Genomic DNA, 24209 nt, shown 5'->3' with positions numbered 1-24209 from the left:
CTATTATTCATTAGTTTACTTGTATATTTGTCATGTCTCCCCTTAGTAGAACGTAAGCTTCATGACAGCAAAGGCCTTATTAGTTGCTGTATCCCCAACACCCGACGCCAATGTCTGGCTCTTACTAGGCACTCGATAAATATCTGTTAGAGGAATGTATGACACCCCAAATCCTGTTCTGAAAGATTTAAAGTTAAGAATACCTGTTAGGCGTAGACTAGCTGGCCTTAACAGTAACAAAAGTTTCGAAAAAATCAATATGGATCCAAAACAAAATTGCCTTGAAGAAAGGGCTAGTCTGTGTTGTGGGTGGCTGATGCTGGAAGATCCTCCAGACTCAGTCTTCCCTCACAGGGTTATTCTCCAGTGAGCAATGATTGAATGAGGAAACGGAATACCTGGCTTACCTTGGCACTGAGTCATCTTATGCCGTTGAGGACCTCTAGAGGGCCAGTGTTTTGACTGCAACCCTCCTAGCAGCAAGAAACAATGAGGTAGCTAACTTTCTGCTGGTATGCAAAAGTCAGGGAGCGCTCCCCCATCCCACTTGTACCCCCACAAATCCAGACGACTTACAGACTATTCAATAGGAAAGGGAAACCTCAGAGAAGGAGCATGTGTGGCTTGAGCTAGTTTTAATAAAAATACAGTAAAAATGTAAGAGCCAGGTTGCTAATTACACCTCCGGTTCAAAATCGGGGAGGCTATAGATGGCATGTTGGGAATTTGGAAATGGGCAGAAAAATAAATAATAAGTAATTAGGTATTGGCGAAGACAGAGAAAATGCTGAAATAAATGCATGGAAGTAGGTGGGGAGTGGATTTGGATGGGGCTTGTAGACCATATTAAGAAGCTTGGATTTTATCCAGAGGGCATGTGGGAGCCACATGGATTCTAAGCCCAGGAGTAACTCTAGTCTCTGGATCTCATATGTACTTGGAGAGATCCTCTGTACTACTGCATATTAAAGGGAACAACACTGCAGCTGAGACCAGTTAGAAACAGTCTATTGAACAAAGACGATGAAAGTTTGAATAATAATGATCATTTTAATCATAGCGGGGGAATTAAACCAGACACTTCCTAAGCCCGTTACATACTTTTGGTTATGCAATAGCAACCCTACCAAAGTGGCACTAGTGTTAACGTCTCTGTGGGGAAAAGAAAGAGAGATCAGCCTGTTACTGTGTCTATATAGAAAGTAGACATAAGAGACTCCATTTTGTTCTGCATTTGAGATGCTGTTAATCTGTGACCCTACCCCCAACTTTGTCCTTGCAAGAGACATATGCTGCTAAAAGGTTTATGGAGATGTTTGCATATGCATATCAAGGCACAGCATTTTCCTTTGAACTTATTCATGTCACAGAGATCTTTATCCATATGTCTTACTGCTTTCTCCCTACAATGATCCTATTGTCCTGCCACTCCCTTATCTTTAAGATGGTAAAGATAATTATCAATAAATACTAAGGGAACTCAGAGACGGGTGCCGGCGTGGGTCCTCTGTATGCTGAGCGCCGGTCCCCTGGGCCCACTTTTTCTTACTCTATACTTTGTCTCTGTGTCTCATTTCTTAAGTCTCGTTCTACCTAACGAGAAACGCCCACAGGTGTGGAGGGGCACGCCACCCCTTCACGTCTCCATTTTACAGGTAAGGTAAAGAAATTGTGAGGGTAAGTAATTTGCCCAAGATCTCTCAGAACCCAGGTTTCTCTGACTGCAGTGCTCTCTCTTCATTCCCTTAGACTAAGCCATCCGGAGTGGGGAGGAAAAGGAGGCAGATGTGAAAAACATTTAGGAGGTAAGTAACAGTTATTATTATTAGCACTAGATAATGATGATGGTGATGATGATGACAATGATGATGACGGTAAGGGGGATTTCATGCCTTTATACATTCAAGAACTTAACACCAGATTCAGTGTCGGAGAAAAGAGAAAATTGATTAAGGTATCGGCGTTGAGCTAACAGTTTAATACGATATAAAACTTCCCAAAGGGAGGGGTCACAACGCCTCTCCTGTCCATTGCCCCCAATCCACCGCAAAAGTCGCTCCTGTCTGGGCTCCACCGCAGTGCCACAAGCAGAACCTAGGGCGCCGACACCGCCCCGCCCTTGGCCGCGCCCCGCCCAGGCCACTGTCCCTCTTCCGAAGCCGCGCCCCCGCCTCGCCCCTCCACGCCCTGCTCCGGCCCCGGCCCCCAAGCCCGGGGCGAGGCCCGGGGCCTGCCGTCTCGACCCCCGCCCCGCCGCCCCGCCGCCCCGCCGCCCCCCGGCACCCCCGACCCCGGGCCTGCACTCTCGCCCCGCCTAACCCCTACCCGCCCCTTCCACGCCCCAACCCTCGAACTGCCGCCGCGCCGCGCGCGCCCCGCCCCGCTCCGCCCCGCCCCGCCGCTCTCGTGGCCCCCACCTCCAGGGGCGCCTCTGCGGGCCACGTGGTCCGGCGTCCGTGCGCAAGCGACTCTTGCCGCCGCGCTTCCGGGTTGGCTGTGGCTGTGGCTGCGGCGGCAGCGCAGGGGCAGAAACCGGTGCGGCGCACAAGCCCCAGAGGCGGGCGGGGCGGAGTGGAGGGCCGGCGGGGCCCTGCGCGGGTCTCCCGCCAGGCCGCCGGGTGAGCTGGCAGCGACCCGGACCCCACCGGGTGCCCCTGAGAGGTAGGTCTACGGCACCGACTCCTCCCCCGCCGTCTGCTCCCCAGTCGGGCCCACGGGGCCTGGGCGGGGAGGTGGGGGTCTTTCCACGCCTCCTCCCCCTGCTCGGGCCTCCGGGGGCTCCGCGCCGCGCCCAGTTTGTGTGGTGGCCCCACGCAGCTTACGTTATTAGTATTTTATTGCAGCTACCTCACATTCGCTTTGCACATGCACATTTCTTCACTCTTCACATTGGTTCCCACACACTAAATGGCTAATAATCTGGGAGATGGAGGCAGCTTCGATCTCCTTGAGATAGTTGTGCAACCATAGAAAGTTCGTGCTGTGGAAGATTTTGGAGATGGTTGATCCCATTCCTTCATTTTAGAGAAGATAGACCCTGAACCGTTCCATGAATACTGGAGAGTCACTCAGCTAGGTAATGTGCGGCAGGAGGCTGAGGGAGAGAGCTGCTTGAACCCGGGAGGCGGAGGTTGCAGTGAGCCGAGATTGCGCCACTGCACTCCAACCTGGGCGACAGAGTGAGACATCGTCTCAAAAAAAGAAAAGAAAAGAACCCCGAGCTAAGTTTTTTTGGTTTTTGTTTTTTGAGGTGGGTGGTCTTGTTCTGTCGCCTAGGCTGGAGTGCAGTGGCACGATCACGGCTCACTGCAGCCTCGAACTCCCAGGCTCAGGTGATGCTACTGCCTCAGCCTCCCGAGTAGCTGGGACCACAGGCGGGCACCCCCACGCCAGGCTAATTTTTGTATTTTTTGTGTAGATGGATTCTTGCTATGTTGCCCAGGCTGGTCTCAAGTGATCCACCCGCTTCGGCCTCCCAAAGTGCTGAGATTACAGGCCTGAGTCACTGTGCCCGAGCCCAGAGCTAAGTATGTAGACAGACAATTAAAAATGGTAATGGTAAAATTCAGTTAATGATGTGAAGTGAATAGGAAGTTCATGTGGGCTGGCATTAACCTTTTAGACAGTGCTTCCTCCTTTTTAAACCTTGTTTTCTTATTTCAGATTTAACCCTTCGTGGCTTCTGAAGAAAATGGCAGAAACATCGCCAGAGCCTTCTGGGCAGCTTGTTGTACACTCAGACGCTCACAGTGACACTGTCCTGGCCAGTTTTGAGGATCAGAGGAAGAAAGGCTTCCTCTGTGACATTACTTTAATCGTGGAGAATGTCCATTTCCGGGCCCACAAAGCCTTACTTGCTGCCAGTAGTGAATACTTCTCAATGATGTTCGCAGAAGAGGGGGAAATCGGCCAGTCCATTTATATGCTGGAAGGCATGGTTGCCGACACCTTTGGTATCCTGCTGGAATTTATCTACACAGGTTATCTCCATGCCAGTGAGAAAAGTACAGAACAAATCCTGGCTACTGCTCAGTTCTTAAAAGTCTATGACCTGGTAAAGGCTTACACAGACTTCCAAAATAATCATAGCTCCCCAAAGCCAACAACTTTGAACACTGCTGGTGCCCCAGTGGTTGTTATCTCTAATAAGAAAAACGATCCTCCAAAGCGGAAACGGGGAAGACCAAAAAAAGTCAATACATTGCAGGAGGAGAAGTCAGAACTGGCTGCAGAGGAAGAAATACAGTTAAGAGTGAACAATTCAGTTCAGAATAGACAAAACTTCGTGGTTAAAGGAGACAGTAGTGTACTGAATAAGCAGATTGCAGCGAAAGAAAAGGAAGAATCGGAGCCTACTTGTGAGCCAAGTAGAGAGGAGGAAATGCCAGTTGAAAAAGATGAGAACTACGATCCCAAGACCCAGGATGGCCCGGCAAGCCAGAGTCGGTACAGCAAGCGGAGGATTTGGAGATCCGTCAAACTTAAAGATTACAAACTTGTTGGGGATCAAGAGGACCGTGGTTCAGCCAAGAGGATCTGTGGAAGGAGAAAGCGCCCTGGAGGCCCTGAGGCCCGTTGTAAAGACTGTGGCAAGGTCTTTAAGTACAATCACTTTTTAGCAATCCACCAGAGGAGCCACACAGGTAATGATGCTTTCAAAGCTGATTGCAGTGTGTTTCAGAATTGGGAGTAGGGATGATAATAACAGCTTTCATTTACTGTGCAACTTCTGTATGATGGGCATTGTAATAAAGCCTTTATACATGTTATTGCACTTAATTTTCTCCACAATCCTGCAAGGTAGGTAATATCCTCATTGTACATTGTATGATTAAAATCGTATTTACTCATATGTAAGAGAGGGTTGCTAAAGTGCATAGTTTACAGAGGAAGCAACCAAGTTCTGGGGAGCCTAAATAGCTTGCCAGAGTCGCCCATGAGTGACAGAGCTGGGATTGAACCCAGGTAGCCTGGTTCAAGAACCCCTCTCATTTGTAGTTGTTGAATGAAGCCTTTAATGTCTGCTTATCAAAATCTAGCCCAGTGTACTCTGCTTTCTGATTCTTGAACATTCTTCATCTTGACCAAACCGTGCTTTTGTCCAAGTCTGTGTGGACCACTTTCTAACTCAGCTATCTGACTTTAAATACCTTCTTGTTTTTGGTCCCTCCAGCCCAGCGCTGACCAATGGGGACCCTTCTGTGATGATGGAAATGTTCCTACATCTGCGCTGCCCAATATGGTGGCCAGTAACCACATGTGGTTTTTGAGCACTGAACTGTGGCTAGCGTGACTGAGAAACTGAATTTTTAATTTTATTTTAATTCATTTAAATTTGAATAACCACATGTGGCTAGTGGCTACCATATTGGACACTACAGTCCTAGCGAGAAATCTCTTCCTTCTTTGAGCCCTTTCTGGTGCTTAAAACCCACTCTGCTTTGGGTCAGATTGTTGTTACCACTTGTACATCCCTCAACTTAATTGTAAGCTGAAGTATAGGGACTGGTGCTTAAGTCTTCTCCTGTGATCCAGCAGCATCTGGTGCTGTGGTTCTCAGCCTGCAAATTAGAATCACTTAGGGAGCTTCTAAAACTACCAGTGCCTAAGCCTCAACCCCAGAGCTTCTGATTAATCTGGAACCTTGGTGCTTTTAAAAGCTCCCTAAAGACTTTAGCTACAGATAGGTTGAAGACCTTGAATTCTGGTACTTTGAAAAAAGTAGATACTTGAGAAATATTTATTGAACTGTAATGGGTTATATATTGACTTTTTTTTTTGAGATGGATTCTCGCTCTGTTGCCCAGGCTAGGGTGCAGTGGCGCGATCTAGCTCACCACAACCTCCGCCTCCCGAGTTCAAGCCATTCTCCTGCCTCAGCCTCCTGAGTATCTGGGATTACAGGCACACACCACCACACCCAGCTAATTTTTTGTATTTTTAGTAGAAATGGGGTTTCACCATGTTGGTCAGGCTGGTCTCGAACTCCTGACCTCATGATCTGCCTGCCTTGGCCTCCCAGAGTACTGGGATTACAGGCGTGCGCCACTGTGCCCAGCTGGCTGTTTTTATCAAAGATTTATATGGACATAGTTTGGAGTTAAATCATTATGCAAGACTTAAGAAAAAGCATGTAGGATCGATCTTCCCTTATGTCCCCAGTACAGACAGTCCACGACTCATAGTGGTTCAATTTTTCAACTTTACAATGGTGTGAAAGCAGTACACATTCAACAGAAACTGTACTTTGAATTCTGAGTTTTGATCTTTTCCTGGTCTAGTAATATTCAGTATGATCCTCTCATGCCATGCTGGGCCACACAGTCACCTGGGTAAGTGACCAGTACTCTGCATTTGGGGCATTCATACAGTACTCTGTATTAAGTGCATTTTTTCTTATGATATTTTCAGTATAATGGGTTTGTTGAGATGTAGTCCTGTCATAATTCAGGCAGCACCTGTATTCTGAATTTTGCAGCCCATCACTTTAGTATGGATCTGTTTTCTTCCATCTGGGTAGATACCAGGTAGATTCATAAGGTTTGGAAACTGTCTTTCAGTTCCGGAAAATCTTGAGTTATTTCATAGATGATTTCCCCGCTGTGTTTCCTCTGTTCTAACTTTATTTTCTCTTATATTTTCCATCATTTTTGGCCCTTCCTTCTGGGGGATTTCCACTTTGTTTTTCAGCCCTTTGAGGTTTTCTGTTTCAACTCTTATTTTTTTTCCCCCTTTAGGAGCTTTTTGTTTTTTAAATGTTTTAATGTGAATGATCTTTTTTTTTTTTTTTTTTGAGACGGAGTCTCGCTCTGCCGCCCAGGCTGGAGTACAGTGGCCAGATCTCAGCTCACTGCAAGCTCCGCTTCCCGGGTTCACGCCGTTCTCCTGCCTCAGCCTCGCGAGTAGCTGGGACTACAGGCGCCCGCCACCACGCCCGGCTAGTTTTTTTTTTTTTTTAGTAGAGATGGGGTTTCACCACGTTAGCCAGGATGGTCTCGATCTCCTGACCTCGTGATCCGCCCGTCTCGGCCTCCCAAAGTGCTGGGATCACAGGCCTGAGCCACCGCGCCCGGCCGTGAATGATCTTTTTATTTCACAATGTAATATCTTACTTCTGTGAGCATGTTAATGATAACAACATTTTCCTCACTGGAGGCAAGTTGCTTTTTTTTTTTCCTTCTTGCTTGTTTATCTGTCACTACTACAAAAGGCTTTCCTTGAGTGCCTGGTGGTTGTTTAAAAATCATATTTAATCATATGTAAGAGTGGGTTGCTAAAAGCTACTGGCAATGCTGTGTGTGTGGCGAGAGCCTGTATTTTATTTATTTCTTACTCTGTTGCCCAGGCTGGAGTGCAATGGCGTGATCTCTGATCAGCGCAGCAACCTCTGCCTCCCGAGTTCGAGTGGTTCTCCTGCCTCAGCCTCCCAGGTAGCTGGGATTACAGGCAGCACCGCCGTGCCTGGCTAATTTTTTTGTATGAGAGAGCCTGTAAAACTGTGACCTTGTTCCCAGATCACACTGAGGGTCAGGCTGCTATTCCTCGTGGCCAGTGACGAGATGCAGATGAACTGGGGAGGATGAGCGGTTTTCTTTCTGTAACCGGTTACAGGGAGAAGGCCTGGAAGTTATCGCCAGACCAACTCAAAACTGCAGCTTTTCAGCGCTTATATACCTCCCGAGCTGTATGTCTACATGTAAGTGTGCGCTCCTCTAAAGACTGGTGATTAACTTCCTTTATAACTAAGGTCTGCGTCCCAAAGACCTTCTTCTGGGGCCTCAGTAAGTTTACTTAATCGAAGTGGGTCTAGGTGCTGGGGTGATTACCCTTATCTTCCGCTAAATCAAGGAAGTTTGGGGAGTTCCTTCAGATCCCCAGTAAAACTTGTTTAATCCTAAATGGGTCCCGTTAAGAATTCCTTTGTGGCCGGGCGCGGTGGCTCAAGCCTGTAATCCCAGCACTTTGGGAGGCCGAGACGGGTGGATCACGAGGTCAGGAGATCGAGACCATCCTGGCTAACACGGTGAAACCCCGTCTCTACTAAAAAAATACAAAAAACTTAGCCGGGCGAGGTGGCGGGCGCCTGTAGTCCCAGCTACTCGGGAGGCTGAGGCAGGAGAATGGCGGGAACCCGGGAGGCGGAGCTTGCAGTGAGCCAAGATTGCGCCACTGCACTCCAGCCCGGGCGACAGAGCGAGACTCCGTCTCAAAAAAAAAAAAAAAAAAAAAAAAAGAATTCCTTTGTTATTTTGTCATGCTTTAAGGCCCAGGAGAAGCCTGGGCAAAACTCTTGGTAGGCTTTTGTTACATTCCAGCCTTCCTTTAAAGGCACTGGCTTTTAATATTTAACTTATCCACTCAGTCAGTACTGAAACAGTTGTTATGCAGGCCTGTCATAACCTCACTGGAGGTGGTGTGGCTGTGCCCCATGTCCTTGCTGGTGCCAGGCTCCCACATCTTTGCTTTCTCACCTTGGACCATCACGTTCCAGTGGAAGACGCTTCTACTCTCCCACTTGGAGGCACTAGGCCTGGCTGCCTGCCTGTGGCTATGGCAGGAGAGGGAAGAAGGAGTGGGGGAGTCTCATCATCCCAGATGGAAATGTTGACTTACTCTCCCTGTGGTAATTCCAACTCAACTGTGCCTAGAAACCCCTAATCCAGAGACCCCTTTTTCTTAACCTTCCTCAGAGAACACTCCATCCTCTTTTGGGGAGAGGGACAGTCTCCAGGCTGTGTAAAATGGAAGATTTGATCAGGGGTCTGAGTACCTTTGAAACAGACTTTCATTTACCCTCCCTCACCCCTGTTTCTAGAGATAGCAGGTGCCACCAATTCCTGAGCCTTTTGGAGATTGTGTCTTAAAAATTAGGTTGTATTGGGCTGGGTGTGGTAGCTTATGCCTATAATCCTAGCAATTAGGGAGGCAGAGGCAGAAAGATTGCTTGAGCCCAGGAGTTGGAGACCTGCCTGGGCAACATAGTGAGATCTCATCTCTAAAAAAAAATTAAAGTTACAATTAAAAAATCAGCTGGGTGTGGTGGTGGCACATGCCTGTATCCCAGCTACTCAGGAGGCTGAGGTGGGAGAATCATTTGTTGCCAGGAGGCTGAGGCTATAGTGAGCTATGGTAATGCCACTGCACTCCAGCCTGGATGATAGAGTGAGACCTGTTACCAAAACATACATATATATAGAGTTTATATTAGTGCTCCCCACGGCTGGCTTTAGATTCATCTGTTCCAGCTTCCAAAATTTTATTGCTGATGTCTCGTGTCCATTGTTGGCCTTTTGGATGTGTGCCTTCTAAGAAAAATCCTTTATGATTTTAATTGGGGAGAGACAAAAATGTGTGGATTCTTTCTTACGCCATGCTTCTGGGGCTCTTCTTCCAGGGGAGCGACCTTTCAAATGTAATGAGTGTGGAAAAGGCTTTGCCCAGAAGCACTCGCTACAGGTCCACACCAGGATGCACACAGGCGAGCGACCGTACACCTGCACCGTGTGCAGCAAGGCTCTGACCACCAAGCACTCACTGCTGGAGCACATGAGCCTGCACTCAGGTAATGGGACTTGCCCAGAGGGCCAGCTGTCACCAGATTCCCATTCCCCAGGGTGGGCATTACCAACACCTAAACGGTGTTTTCTCAGCCCAGTATCATTTCCAACGTGGGGTTATTGAAAGACAGGAGTTTGCATCTGTCTGAGTGCAGTTTAGAGTTCTGCACTGATCCTTAAACTAGAGCTTATAAACTGGCTGCTGGGAGTTTGGTGTGCAAGCATGTTTTATGAAACTACAAAGTTTAGAATTATTTTACTTTGAACGCCTTTGGGGGAAACTTAAATTCTCCAGTTCTACCCCAGTCTCCACTACTCCCTATTGCCTTACATACCTTTGCACATTTATGTTTCTGTGGTAGATTGAAGGCTTCTGGGTTTGTAAACAGGTCACTTGTATCATTTGTAGAAAATGGGGACCTGGACCCACTGTAGTATTTACCTTATTAGTGAGCATTCCAGATCTTTATAGTTTTTTGCAAGTTTTAGTGTTTTGGTTTTTTTGGCAGGACAGAAGTCTTTTACCTGTGATCAATGTGGAAAATATTTCAGCCAGAACAGACAACTAAAGAGCCATTACCGAGTTCATACAGGTACGGTAAAGTGAGAACATTTAGATTGGGGGGAGAGAAATGCAAATAAAAATTGTTTCTGAAATGTTAGGTTCGTATTGTAGGTGATAAATGGGTATTTAGGGAAAAGTGCCTTGAGAGTCTAAATTACATGTTTTTATGTTATTGTCTGCCACCATGTGAATTATGTTTTATTTGTATACTACAGTTTTGATGCCACACACAGAAACCCTACAGAATTGGCATCTTTCAGAAGTGCCACTTGCCCAAGGGAGCTTCAGTGAATGGTTGTTAGTGGTGCCTAGGCACAGACATCATCACCCCGCGGCTGTCAGCCCAGGCTTTCTCTCCCCTGGTTCTACCTGCTGTCCTTCTTTCTGTTGTCCTTTCTCCTGCCAACTGATAAGAAATGAATGTGGGTTGCAAGTGTCATTTGAGGTCATTTGTGGCCTCAGTCACACCAATACTTTGAGGAGAAAAGGAGAGACTACATTTAGAATTGGAAGGATCCTATCTCTTTCGGAGGAGGCAGTGAGTTGAGGTGCTTAGGAAAATATTAACTGTTACCAAATTAATGAAAAAATTTTCGTTGTTAAAGTACTATATTTAAAGTGATTATTTTTCAGGGAAGTGCTTTAACACAAATCACTGAAGAAAATGCAGGGAGAGCATATATGCACTGACACTTTTTTTATTGTTGCGACAAGGACACTCATTACCGGAATGCAAAGACTGCCATCGCAAATTCATGGATGTGTCTCAGCTGAAGAAACATCTGCGAACACACACAGGTAAAACTCCACCTCGTCTGTTCCCCCGGTACACGGGAGGTTTTCAGGAGAGTGAAGAATGAAGTACTTTCTGTGAGTGCCCTGCCCAGCCTGTGTTTGGAAACGTTTATTATAAATTGGATGGGAGTTGTGGAAGAAGATAAGTTAAACGTTGAAGGCAGAATGTTGTCAGCACTGTCTTTGGGGAAATCACATCTCTTGTAGATGAGCAAAACGGAGATCACTCACTGAGTGCTATTCCTATGTCACAATTCATTTAATACCACAGAATAGTGAGACTGAGTCTGCTTCTGTGCTTCACTCTTAATTTACTTCAGCATTGAAGATGATATCAAGACTTTTTTTTTTTTTTAGATAAGGGCTCACACTGTCATCCGGGCTAGAGTGCAGTGGCATGATCACAGCTTACCACAGCCTCGACCTCCTGGGCTGAGGTGATCCTCCCACCTCAGCCTTCTGAGTAGATGGGACCACAGGTGCACACCACCACACCTACCTAATTTTTTACTTTTTAGTTTTTTGTAGAGATGGATCCCACTATGTTGCCCAGACTGGTCTTGAGCTCCTGAGCTCAAGCAGTCCTCCTGTCTGAGCCTCCCAAAATGCTGAGATGATAAGCATGAGCCACCATGCCCAGCAAGATAATTTTTTTTTTTTTTGAGACAGTCTTGCTCTGTTGCCAGGCTGGAGTGCAGTGGCGCCATCTTGGGTCACTGCAACCTCCGCCTCCCGGGTTCAAGTGATTCTCCTGCCTCAGCCTCCCTAGTACCTGGGACTATAGGTGCGCGCCACCACGCCCAGCTGATTTTTTTTTTGTATTTTTAGTAGAGACGGGGTTTCACCATGTTGGCCAGGATGGTCTCGATCTCTTGACCTTGTGATCCGCCCGCCTTGGTCTCCCAGAGTGCTGGGATTACAGGCGTGAGCCACCACGCCCGCCCCAAGATAATTTTTTTAGAAAAGATAGCCAAATGTAACAGACACAAATGTAGCATAGACACTGAGAATTTTTCCACTTTCTCCCCTAAAACCAACACTTAAGCTTAAGCAGCACCGCCTCCAGAAAAATCAGTTTCAGAGATGACGAGGAGGCAGCATTGATTAGGGCAGGTCAGTTTTTTTATGTAAGATCAGAAAATTGGATCTTTTATACCTTTTGGCAAAGAACATATGTTAAAAATAAGTCTATCAGATTTTCTAAGAAAAACTTGCCATTACAGGTTATTTAATAATTCTGTTGTCTACTGGAATTATCTAAATAGCAAATTGATTTATGGTGCTTTGGACTTTTTTTTTTTTTTTTTTTTTTAGAGTCACTGTCTCACTCTCTTGCCCAGGCTGTAGTGCAATGGTGCGATCTCGGCTCACTGTAACCTCTGCCTGCCGGGTTCAAGCAATTCTCCTGCCTCAGCCTCCCGAGTAGCTGGGACTACAGATGTGCACCACCACGTTTAACTAATTTTTGTTTTTTTTAGTATAGACAGGGTTTTGGCATGTTGGCCAGGCTGGTCTCACCCGAACTCCTGGCCTCCAGTGATCCACCCTCCCAGCCTCCCAAAGCGCTGGGATTACAGACGTGAGCCACTGTGCCTGGCCTGGACGTTGTTATTTAAATACAAGTTTTTCTTCTTAAATTCAATAAACACTTCATAGGATATGCATTTTAACACATTTACTGAGCACTTACTGGGAACCAGACACTGTTTTAGGCTTTGAGGATACAGCAGTGAATGAGATGGACAGGCCCCTGCCTTAAGGGGCCGACATTCAATAGGGAAGACAGAGTACAAACAAGTGTATAACACATTAGGTGTTGTGAGTGCGTTGAGTAATAAAATGCAAGGTAAGGGGGCAAAGTGTGGGAAGGAGAGCTGCCCTTTCATGTGCAGACTGGTTTGGGAAGGTCTCACAGATGAGGTGGCGTCTTGGATGGAGATGAGAATGCAGTGGGGGAGTGAGCCAGCCAGCCATTGAGGATGCCCAGGAGAGAGCATTCTAGGCAGGGGGAGCCCTGGGCACAGGGCCCTTGGGCAGGAATGTTTTTGCCATGCTGGAGACATGCCGGGAGGAGCACCGAGGCGACCCGAGAGCTGGGAGTAGGAAGTCCTAGTGTAGGTGGATGTTCTCAGTTTAGCTGCATGCTTTTTAACCACCTGGGGAGGTTTTAAAAAAGCCTTGTCCCAACCTCCAAGATTCTGACTGACTTCACCTGGGTAGAGCCTGGGACTTGGTGTTTTTCAAAGTACCCCTCAACAATTGTAGAGTACACTCGGGCTGAAGTACTTTGAAGACCACAATAAAGACTGGATTTTATTCTGAGGGAGGTGGCTTTACTGAGATAAGTGACGTGGCATGCCTTAGGGTTATAATAGGGTCACTCTAGCCGCCCTGTGGGGGGCGGGGGGTGAGGCCAGGGTGGAGGCAGAGAGACCCATTAGGAGGCTGTGCGGTAGTTGGGCTTGGAACAGCACGGTAGCAGCAGAGGTGGTGTCAAGTGGTCCAGTTCTGGATGTATTCCAAGGAAGAATCCATGTGATTCGCTCCTGATTGGATGTGGGAGTTCAAAGAGGAGGCAAAAGCCACTGGAAGGAGGAAAAACTGGGGAAGACTAAGAAGAACAGATCAGGAGTTACACGGTGGACTGGCTGGTGTCTATTTGACATCCATGTGCAGGTGTGGGGTAGATCATTAGATTTCCAGGTCTGGAGAGTTCAGGGAAGAGATGCAGCCAGAGCTCTGGATTTCCACATGTACACATGTGCCTGCAAATAGTATGTGGTGCTGTGCTGAGCTCCCTAGGGAGACAGCGATGGTGGAGGGTAGTGGAGCTGGCTTGGTCATGCTGAGCAGTGCCGGAGGAGACACTTCCCCTTGGTTTTGCTGTGTGAGTGTAAGGGGGAGTGAGGTTTCTGGTCTTTGTGAGCAGCAGTAGGACTTGAAGTGGGGATGAAAAGGAACAGAAGACCTCCCCACTGTAATTCCAGCAAACTCTTCTCAGCCTGTCAACTGTGAGAAGCAGAACAGAAAGTGGAAGATGTGTGATGAGTTAAAAAGGAGATAGATGGGCCTCTGTAAAGTGGTTTGCATGACTTAGAAATATGAAAATAAATTGAACCTGTCAAAAAATTGGGGCTCTTCAACAGCAGCTATGACCCATCTGTTCCTACATCAGTGTGGGGAATCTGCTTCAATGTTGGTGAAGGGCATTGGTGTGCCATTTCCCTGCTCCCTGGGCATTGAGCGCAGCCAGGGTGAGAAGTGCCAGTCCTGCCCTCAGGGCCATGCTCAGTTGGAAACCGAGACTTCACCTCAGAGATGAACCGTCATTCATCTCTTAGATGTTTACGCACACACTGTCTCTGGGTTAGATGTCCTGCACCAAGCACTGGAGAAGTCAAGGGCAAATTAGAGATGTTCTCTTTCCTGGGAGAGCATCCCCAGTGAGGGGAGATGGACACATTTTGACTAGAGGCAGAGTATCAGGCAGATAAGCAGTACATGCCGGATCACCATATCTCAGGCCCTCCTGCTCACATCTTGTCCTCGTAGCTGGCGCTGGTCAGGTTTACAGGGACCCAGTCAAGCCAAGTGAGTTCACAAGACTGATAAACCAGAGAATATGTCAACTCAACAAAGGGATTACACCTTTCTGTTGCCCACAGCACCTCCTTCCTCACATTAGTGTACCCGAAAGCCAAGTTAGTGATCAGAAGATTGCATGGTGAGCTGGGATCAAGTCAAGGGAATTAGCCCAGGCCACAGAGAAGCCTGGTGAGTGACCTCTGACCCCACAGCACAGTCCCACCCCGCCAGTGTCCCTGTTCCTGGATGGTGTTCCGTAAACACTGATTCTGCTCTGAGGGCTCCTACTCACAGGTAGATGGCCCTGCCTGGGAACACATGATAAAGTTCAGTAAGTCACAGTTCTATTCACAGCCTCATTGTGGCTTGAAGTTGAAGCTTCCCAAATCTCCTCAACTGTGTGTTGAGACCATCCATTAATGTTGAGACCTGGGGGTCTTCCCATATTCCTGAGACCTGGGGGCTCCTCACCATAACATACCCTTACAGAGTCTACATGCCATCTATTATGAAACAGTATGGCGTGGTCAGAGCCAAAGCAGAGATGTGACCACAGGACGGGAAACGGCGAAGACCACATAAGAATGCCAAGTACACAGGTGTCGAACCATGCTATCCAGAGTTATGGACGTGTGTCCCTTTTTTGCCAAGATTGTCAAGTACTTGAGGAAATGCACATCTTTATTTATTGTTGGTGGGAATATAATTTGGGAACCCTCTGGAAGGAAGTTTTGCAATCCTTACCAAAACATAAACCACACAATTGTGAAAAGATGTTTGCCTAAGGATATTCATCATAAGCAGCATTGTTTATAACTTAACAAGCTTAACAGCCACCTAAATGTCCCCGGAGGGGATTAGGTAGGTAAATTTGGGGCAGTATACACAATGGTACACAGCACAGGCTTTTAAAATGGCGGTGTGGCTTTACTGATGTGACAAATGACATGCACTGGATGACCTCACAGAGTAAGACCGCAAATAAACAGATTTGTCTGTAAAGATATTCGCCATTGTTAACTGGTTATCTCAAGAGATGAGAATAATGGGGAAGTTTTAATATTCTTTGTATTTTGAATATTTGGTTCTTTTACAATGAACACAGTAATTTTTAAAGAAAAACAAAGCTGTGGTCCACAGTGGGAGGCAGGATGCTGAGGGGTCTAGACAGAGGGAACTGGACTGCCAGGTGAACGTGACAGCTGAGGGAATGGCAGGTGTCACTGTGATTGTTGTGCCTGGCTGGGCAGGGGCTGGGTGGTGTTGTCATTAACCAAGAGAGTTATTCTGGGTTTCAGCAGGTGGGGGTGGGAAATCCAGCTGTGATGCCAATAAGCAGTGAGTCATCAATACTGTCTGGAGTGGGGTCCAGGATTTAAGTCATTGGGGAAGTGTAGGGCTGGGATCGGTGAAGTAACTGCTGAGAAGAGGGTCTGGAAGTACACCCTGGAGCTGTTTCAGTACTTCTGTTGACGTCACCCTGTGTGGGACCTTACGTCACACTCCTGTCTCTGCCTTTTCCTTTAATCACTATTGTCTGATCCTCTTGTAACACACGTCTTTCCGGCCCCATGCCGCAGGCCCTGTCCTAGTACCTTATCCTTCTTCTCCGTCTGCCTCCTGCCACCTCCTGGTCCAGGCCTTGTGCATAGCCTCTTAGAGGTCCTCCTGCCTCCAGCCCACCCTCCTCAGCATTCACAGGTGTATTTTCTTAGTACTTTCAGCATGTCATTCTGCTAAAAACTTCCAGAGGCTCCACAGGTCCCCTGCCCGGAATTCATAGCTCCTGGTGCCTTGGCCTCCTGGCTCCTGAGAGGGATCCTTGTCGCTCCTGGTGCACACCGTGTGGTCATTTCTGACACCAGCTTCTGCTCATACTATTTAGACTAGTACCCTGGCCCAGGCTTCTTTCCAGTCTAGCCAGATCCTGCCCACCCCGTCCAGCACCCTGTCTGCACTCAGTATTGTTGATGCCACTTGTTTTAATGTTCAGTGAAACACAGCCCTATGTTACTTAATTAGTTCGTGCATCTCCTCAAGTAGATTAGAAAAGTTTCTTTTCTGTTTCTTAGCTGTGTACTTGATTGATGATCTATCAGTGTTTGAGAACTAAACAAATTTTAAGGAATGGGCGTCTCCGTTGAAGGTGGTAGAACTGTACCCAGGGGAACAGATCAGAAACCGCTAAGTGGGAAGGGCCCTGCAGATTCACCTGGGCTAGGGACATTTGCCTTCCGACTGTCCTGCTCACTCCCTCAAAGAGCTTCCACCGCAGGATGTTGCTCCTGCAAAGAATTTCCATTATTTTAAACACCCTCAAAAAACATTTGCCATCAGACTGACTTCCTGAAATATAAACTCAGCTGGAGCTAAATGGCATAGTTAACGATGTTATGGATGATTGTTGTTGTTCTGTCTCTTAAAAACCTGAAAACTGCAACAAGAATTTTACACTCACAAGCACACAGCAGGTACTCAGTCTTTGAATCTGGAGAGGGAGAAAACCAACCAAGATCAGAGAAGGCCCGCTCTGATGTAGAAAGCTATAGACAGGTTATGGCAGTGGCCCGGTTTTAATCTTTGGAGTGGTAAGAGTTCATGATGCAAAGATGCAGATTTGTGCAAGTTGTTACCGCTGTCCTCTGCCTCGATGGAGCGTGGAGAAATGTCTTGCCTGAATTTTCCAGTAGAAGCTGTGAAAGGGAACATCACTGACCATCTTCCATTTCAAATTGTACTTATCCTTTGCTGTTCTCCTGTTCTCCAGTTAAGTGTATTTTGCTGCTTGCTTTTTTTCTTTTTTTTTCTTTTTTTCCAATTTAGTTTTCTTGCCTGCATTAGGATTACTTAATTTTGTTTCTGGGGAACATGAACGGTCTGTCATTGTATGGTCAGCATGCAAACACACTGAATAAGTACTTGCTGGTGTTAGTGAAGCCTGGTGGGTTCTGGAGCAGTTATAGCATCTCAGGTGTGCCACTGCCATGAAATTCATTCAGCAGGGATTTCTGAAACAGCATGCCAGGCCAGAGTCTTGGCATTGGGGTCCTAGGAGCGGACGTACCACAAGTTATCTTAAAAAGGGAGAAATGGATAATAAATAACTTATACATTATATGAGGCGGCAGTAGCATTGTGGAAAAACTAAATTGGAGACTTGGACTAAAGAGTGTGTGGCAAGGTTTGTAGTGCTCTCGGTGGTGATGGAGCCTCACTGATAAAATAACATGTGAACAGAGACTTGAAGGAGATAAGGAGAGTGACCCATGCTGGGAGAGACACCCTGAGATGAGATCAGGGAAGTTTGGGGTGAGGAGTAGGGTTTTCAGGATACAGATCTATGATCGCTTGTAGGCCAAGAACTTTGGATTTTATCTTGGGGTGGGAAATCATCAGAACATTTGCAGCCCAAGCATAAAACAACCTGACTGCATCAAGGCTCACTCTGGTGGCCACATTGATAGTTTATGGCAGGGAAGCAAGAGCAGAAACGGAGACCCCATAGGAGGCAAGAGATGGTGGTGGTGTGGATCAGAGAGTAGCAGTGGAGTCAGATTCTGGATATATTTGGAAGGTTGATATAAACATCAATAACACATAACTCACCCTAGCACACAGGAGTCCTTTCAGGGTCAAGTGGGCTACCTAGCCAAGCCAAGCCATAAGGCAGGAGAGCATAGGGGCCGTAGTATCTAAGGGGAGAAAACAGGAGTAAATAGGGTGTAACTCACTTCCTTGTTGCAGTTTTCAGGTTTTTAAGAGAACCATGCCTTAGGATTTCTGTGTATGTTCTTGGCACTCGGCACACAGTGCTTAGGTTAGTTACAGAGTAGATATTTAGTGCATCATTCATTTACGCTTATGGAAGGGATTGCCTTTGTTCTGTTGATATTGTGAAACCGAAGTGTTTTTTTGATTTTGTCTTATGCTGAATGTATATTGTTAAATTTTTTTTTTTTTTTTTTTTTTTTTTTTAGGTGAGAAGCCATTTACTTGTGAAATCTGTGGCAAATCTTTCACAGCAAAGAGTTCTCTTCAGACCCACATCAGAATCCATCGGTAAAGTTTTGCAGATATTTTTCTCACATGGAGGCCTCATTCAATTCTGATGTTCAGTGAGATGACATGTGTTACCTCTGTAGTTTTCTCCCAGTTGTTACTCTGGCAGAATTTTGTGTGTGTTTTATTACTTTGGCTTTGTTCAGTTTTGTTCGTTTGTTTTGAGACAGGGTCTCGCTGTTGCCCAGGCTGGAGTGCAGTGGCGTGAGTGGAGTGCAGGTGGGAGTTCAGGCGATTCTCCCACCTCGGCCTCCCGAGTAGCTGGGACACCACACACAGCTAGTTTTTTGCATTTTTTGGTAGAGACTGGATTTCACCATGTTGACCAGGCTGGTCTCAGACTCCTGATCTCAAGTGATCCGCCTGCCTGGGCCTCCCAAAGTATTGGGATTACAGGTGTGAGCCACCGTGCCTGGCCTATTTTGTTTTATCTTTTCAATAATGAAATTCCTCACCTAGGTAAAAAGGAATGCTGATTCTGGCCAGTAAAAGTATACATTACTGATTTCATTAATTAAATTTTGACTGGGGCTAGGGATTGGTCCAAAGCTTAAATCTTTGATCAAAAATAAGTATTATATTTGATGTTTTCTGAATAAATGTTTTTGTTTACACAGTTATCCCAAGGTTGGACTTAGGAGTTCTTCTAAGAGCATCACAAATAATTAGAGGAAGCTTAAATTTTTTTAAATTGACATCAATCATAGATACTTAGTGGGTCATTAGAGTCTAAAAATTGACTGTGAAAACTAAGACAAAACAAAAGAGAACTATATGTTTCATGTATAAATATTTACTCTCTTTTCTTATCTGAAATACATACTGTGGAGTCATAAAATTTTATCATATCTAGCCGTGCCCCATCTGCCACCCTTTCTCAGGCACCACCCCCACCCTATTTTCAGATTAGAAACTGCCCATGGAAGTGAGACTTGCTCCAAGTCCTTGAGTTAGTAGCTGAACCCATGACTTGTGACTTGCAGTCTAGTTAATTTTCCACTACTCTTGATTGCTTCCCCCTAAATAATCAGGAAGTAGTAAGTAGGTATTTCCATTTTGAAAATAAAATATTTATTTTCTCATAGAGGAGAAAAGCCATACTCGTGTGGCATTTGTGGCAAATCCTTCTCTGACTCCAGTGCCAAAAGGAGACACTGCATTCTGCACACCGGCAAGAAGCCTTTCTCGTGCCCTGAGTGTAACTTACAGTTTGCTCGCGTAGACAACTTGAAGGCTCACTTGAAAATTCATAGCAAGGAGAAGCATGTGTCAGATGCCAGCAGCATTTCTGGCAGTAGTAACACAGAAGAGGTCAGGAATATTCTTCAGCTACAGCCATATCAACTCTCTACCTCGGGAGAGCAGGAAATTCAGCTTCTTGTAACTGATTCTGTACATAACATCAATTTCATGCCCGGTCCCAGCCAGGGAATCAGCATCGTGACTGCAGAGAGTTCCCAGAACATGACTGCAGACCAGGCTGCTAATCTTACCCTGCTCACGCAGCAACCAGAGCAACTGCAGAATTTAATTCTTTCAGCTCAACAGGAGCAAACAGAACACATTCAGAGCCTCAATATGATTGAAAGCCAGATGGGGCCCTCACAGACAGAGCCAGTGCACGTGATCACTCTGTCCAAGGAAACACTGGAACATCTTCACGCCCATCAAGGGCAAACAGAGGAGCTCCATTTAGCTACAAATACTTCAGATCCAGCTCAGCACCTGCAGTTGACACAGGAGTCTGATCCGCCACCACCCACTCACCACGTGCCCCAGCCAACGCCGCTTGGCCAGGATCAGAGCTGACCTGTAAACATGTTTGACTGCTTGATCGGGCTCTTCTTATAAGCCAGCTGTGACTGGGTTTTGAACGCTTGAAGTCAGGCTCTCCATACCATCGACTTGCAGATCCTTCTGTGAGAGCTGTGATGGCTAACTGATGTTTATAATGCTCTCCATCCAGGTAGCAAGGTGTGTGTGTCTTGTCTAAGGTACTGATTTGGACTGAGCATTTTCAATATTGTTGAATGGTTTTCATTTTCATCTGTAACGTCTCCTAAAGACTCGGGTAATTTTTCTTTGGGGGCATTGATTTCAGTTTTTCTGTAAGGTTTAAATGTTCACAGCCATAGGTTGTAGTCTTGCCAACCTCCCCAGTTACGTTCTTTTATTTTCTAGGACAAAGGGAGTCATATTTTGGTTGAACTGGGCAGAATGGTTTGTTCTATTTTCTTATTTTTCTCAGGCAACGCAGTTGTTACCACAAGACAAGTCAGGGCTAAATATGACAGATCACAATGTGTGGGGAATTTGCCCTTTTAATAACTTCCAGTCCCCTAAGACAAAGTAACCCTCAACGTTTCATCTTTGTGCAGTGCAGAGGGCTTATGGTGTTACACTTCAGGAAGATTCAAACTCATACACTCAGTGTTTTAACTCAAAATTCATGTAACAAGCTAGCCAAAAGTATAGGATTTCTTTTTTTTTTGACACGGAGTCTGGCTCTGTCGCCCAGGCTGGAGTGCAGTGGCCAGATCTCAGCTCACTGCAAGCTCCGCCTCCCGGGTTTACGCCATTCTCCTGCCTCAGCCTCCCGAGTAGCTGGGACTACAGGCGCCCGCCACCTCGCCCGGCTAGTTTTTTCTATTTTTTAGTAGAGACGGGGTTTCACCATGTTAGCCAGGATGGTCTCCATCTCCTGACCTTGTGATCTGCCCGTCTCGGCCTCCCAAAGTGCTGGGATTACAGGCTTGAGCCACCGCGCCCAGCCTAGGATTTTTTTTTAAATTCTGAATGTATCTTTTCTGAGAAACATAAATTTACATATTTTTTAACAGCAAGCTATCAAAAGTAATTAAGTTTAAAATACAAAATTGGATCAAGACATTCACCCTAAATTCTGAATTTTTGTCAGAATGAGACTTGACTTTCATGAAGGTAAAGCTGTCTTCACTATCCTGGAACATAAAATTTTTTTCAGTGTAATTTAAATCTTATATGTACTCTGCTGAATTCTAACTGATCTGAAAATGTTGATCTGTCTTGTGTCTGATAACTTTCTGGAGATGGAAGCTCATTATAATTTTTTATTGCAGATGCCACAAAGTGTGAGTATCTTTTCCTAATCTTTTCTTTTTTAGAGACAGGGTCTCACTCTATCACCCAGGCCAGAGTGTAGTGGCACAATCACTGCTCACTGGAACCTCGAATTCCTGGGCTCAAGCAGCCCTCCCACCTCAGCCTCCTAGTAGCTAGGACTACAAGGATGTACCACCACACCCAGCTAATCTTCTGATCTTAAAAGTAACTTTGAGCCTCAGAGACTTTGTAGCCAGCGTGTGTCTGTAATTGTATGATTTTTTTTTTTTTTTTTTTTTTTTTGAGACGGAGTCTCGCTCTGTCGCCCAGGCTGGAGTGCAGTGGCGCGATCTCGGCTCACTGCAAGCTCCGCCTCCCGGGTTCACGCCATTCTCCTGCCTCAGCCTCCCGAGTAGCTGGGACTACAGGCGCCCACAACCGCGCCCGGCTAATTTTTTGTATTTTTAGTAGAGACGGGGTTTCACCGTGGTCTCGATCTCCTGACCTTGTGATCCGCCTGCCTCGGCCTCCCAAAGTGCTGGGATTACAGGCGTGAGCCACCGCGCCCGGCCAATTGTATGATTTTTAAATCATCATGATAAGATTAAATTATGTTTGGGTTAAGTTTTCAAGCTAAGCATATTGAATTCTTTTACCACTTTCTTGTAAGCTGGTAGGGAATTTTTGAGAAAAGAAGGTGGGCACTAGTATGTCTAAATTAGTAATGCTGATGGAGAGTAGGGGGTAATCTACTCTAAAATTAATACAGCCTTTCCATCAATTGTTTTGTTTTAGACATCCTTGATATCTACCTAAATCAAATAAGTTATTTGGAGATTAGAGTAATAGAGAATTGTTAAGGTTTGAGAGAAGATAAAAATATTTTGGTTGCATATTTGCTAATCTATATTATATGTAATTCACAAAATTTCCAAAATGATGTATATCTTATATGTATCAACCAAATGAATCTTAAATCAGGCCTGACTAGAGCAAAGATAACAATTTTTTACAAACACTGTTAAGCCCTAAGTATTATTTCAGGTTCTCGTTTAAACTGTTTAATTTTATTCTTAAAACACAAAGTTTTTGCCAGCTTTTCAGAGCCTACCAATCCACATTTTCTCCAGGGAATTAAATATTTAAGTAAGTGAATTTGTACTCACTCTGGATAGCTAAGTGATTATTCAGAACATATGGTTACATAGCTCTTTGTAAGTCAAGTTTCACTGGTTCTATAACAGTCTACCTCTACACTAAGAGAACTAGAACGTGAACAACGTAGGTCACTTTAAATATTCTAGTAGCCACATTTAAAAACATAAAAAGCAGGTAAAAATTTTAATAAAAGTTTATGTAATCCAACGTTTGCCAAATATGTAAAAATGTAGTAGACATTTTACATGCTCTTTTTCATACTAAGCTTTCAAAATCCGGTGTGTATTTTACACTTTCTGCACATCTCAATTTGGATGCTAATGTTCATTGAACATACTTGATCTGTATTTAGATTTCATACAACTTACAGATGAAAACAGATTCTCATATCAAGTAGCTACAGACAAAAGTTTTTTTTCAAGAATTGAAATAATTATCAGTTTTAAAATTTATATTAAAATTATTTAAAATTAAAAATCCAGTTCCTTGTTGCATGGGACACAGTGCAAATGCTTGATAAGCACATGTGGCTAGTGGCTGCTATATTGGACAGCATGGGCCACCTGTTTCTAGCTTGAGCCTCAGTCCTAGCTATTCCTGAATTATTTGACCAGCTGTCAAAGAGAAACAAGGAAATGATAGCTTTATCAATCTAGCCTCCTTCATTGTCCCAAATATACGTTCTACCCCTTTGAATAAAAAAGTTTAATGACGCTGGGCGTGGTGGCTCATGCCTGTAATCCCAGCACTTTGGGAGGCCAAGGTGGGCGGATCACAAGGTCAGGGTCGAGGCCAGCCTGACCAACATGGTGAAACCCCATCTCTACTAAAAATACAAAAATTAGCCGGGCGTGGTGGTGTACGCCTATAATCCCAGCTATTCAGGAGGCTGAGACAGGAGAATCCCTTGAACCCAGGAGGCGGAGGCTGCAGTCATCTGAGATCGCGCCATTGCACTCAAGCCTGGTGACAGAGTGAGACTCCATCTCAAAAAAAAAAAAAAAAAAGTTCAATGACTTGAGTACCCAAAAGAAATGTCATGAATATGAAAGTGCTTCTCATGTGTCCTTGAGAAATGATGTTGCTAGTGCAGTGTTTCACGATTCATTTTCTACTAAATGTATATAGTTTTTTAAGTTGTTTTAACAGAAATACAGAGTGTGTTTCTTAGGAAATACAATGTTATGCTTTGGGGCTCCTGAAACACCTCGCTTTGAAGGTGAATCTTTGGTTTTCTCCCAGTAGAGGGTCAACCTTGGGATGACTGGAGCTCTTACCATCAAAATCAGTTATTTAAGTGCTTGCCCAGTGCTTCTTGAAACTCACCTCTACTCTGTATTTTCTACAGTTGGTTCTTGTGTTATAAATGTTATGAGCAACAGATTAAATGATGCTGAGGAATGAAAAAA

At 45.5% G+C, this 24209-nt stretch overlaps 1 protein-coding gene across 1 annotated transcript; it reads left to right on the top strand.

The window, feature by feature from the left end:
• Window positions 1-2495: 2495 nt before the first annotated feature.
• On the top strand, window positions 2496-23840 carry LOC105492055 (zinc finger and BTB domain containing 24). Its single transcript, XM_011758911.3, has 7 exons — window positions 2496-2661; window positions 3664-4643; window positions 9395-9562; window positions 10067-10150; window positions 10837-10920; window positions 18480-18561; window positions 19647-23840. Exons 2-7 carry the CDS (start codon window positions 3692-3694, stop codon window positions 20368-20370), a joined length of 2094 nt encoding a protein of 697 aa, XP_011757213.2. The 5' UTR covers window positions 2496-2661; window positions 3664-3691; the 3' UTR covers window positions 20371-23840.
• The last annotated feature ends 369 nt before the right edge of the window (window positions 23841-24209 follow it).

Source organism: Macaca nemestrina, chromosome 5 (assembly GCF_043159975.1).
Source record: "Macaca nemestrina isolate mMacNem1 chromosome 5, mMacNem.hap1, whole genome shotgun sequence".
Lineage (NCBI taxonomy): Eukaryota > Metazoa > Chordata > Mammalia > Primates > Cercopithecidae > Macaca > Macaca nemestrina.
This window is presented reverse-complemented; position numbering and strand designations above follow the sequence as displayed.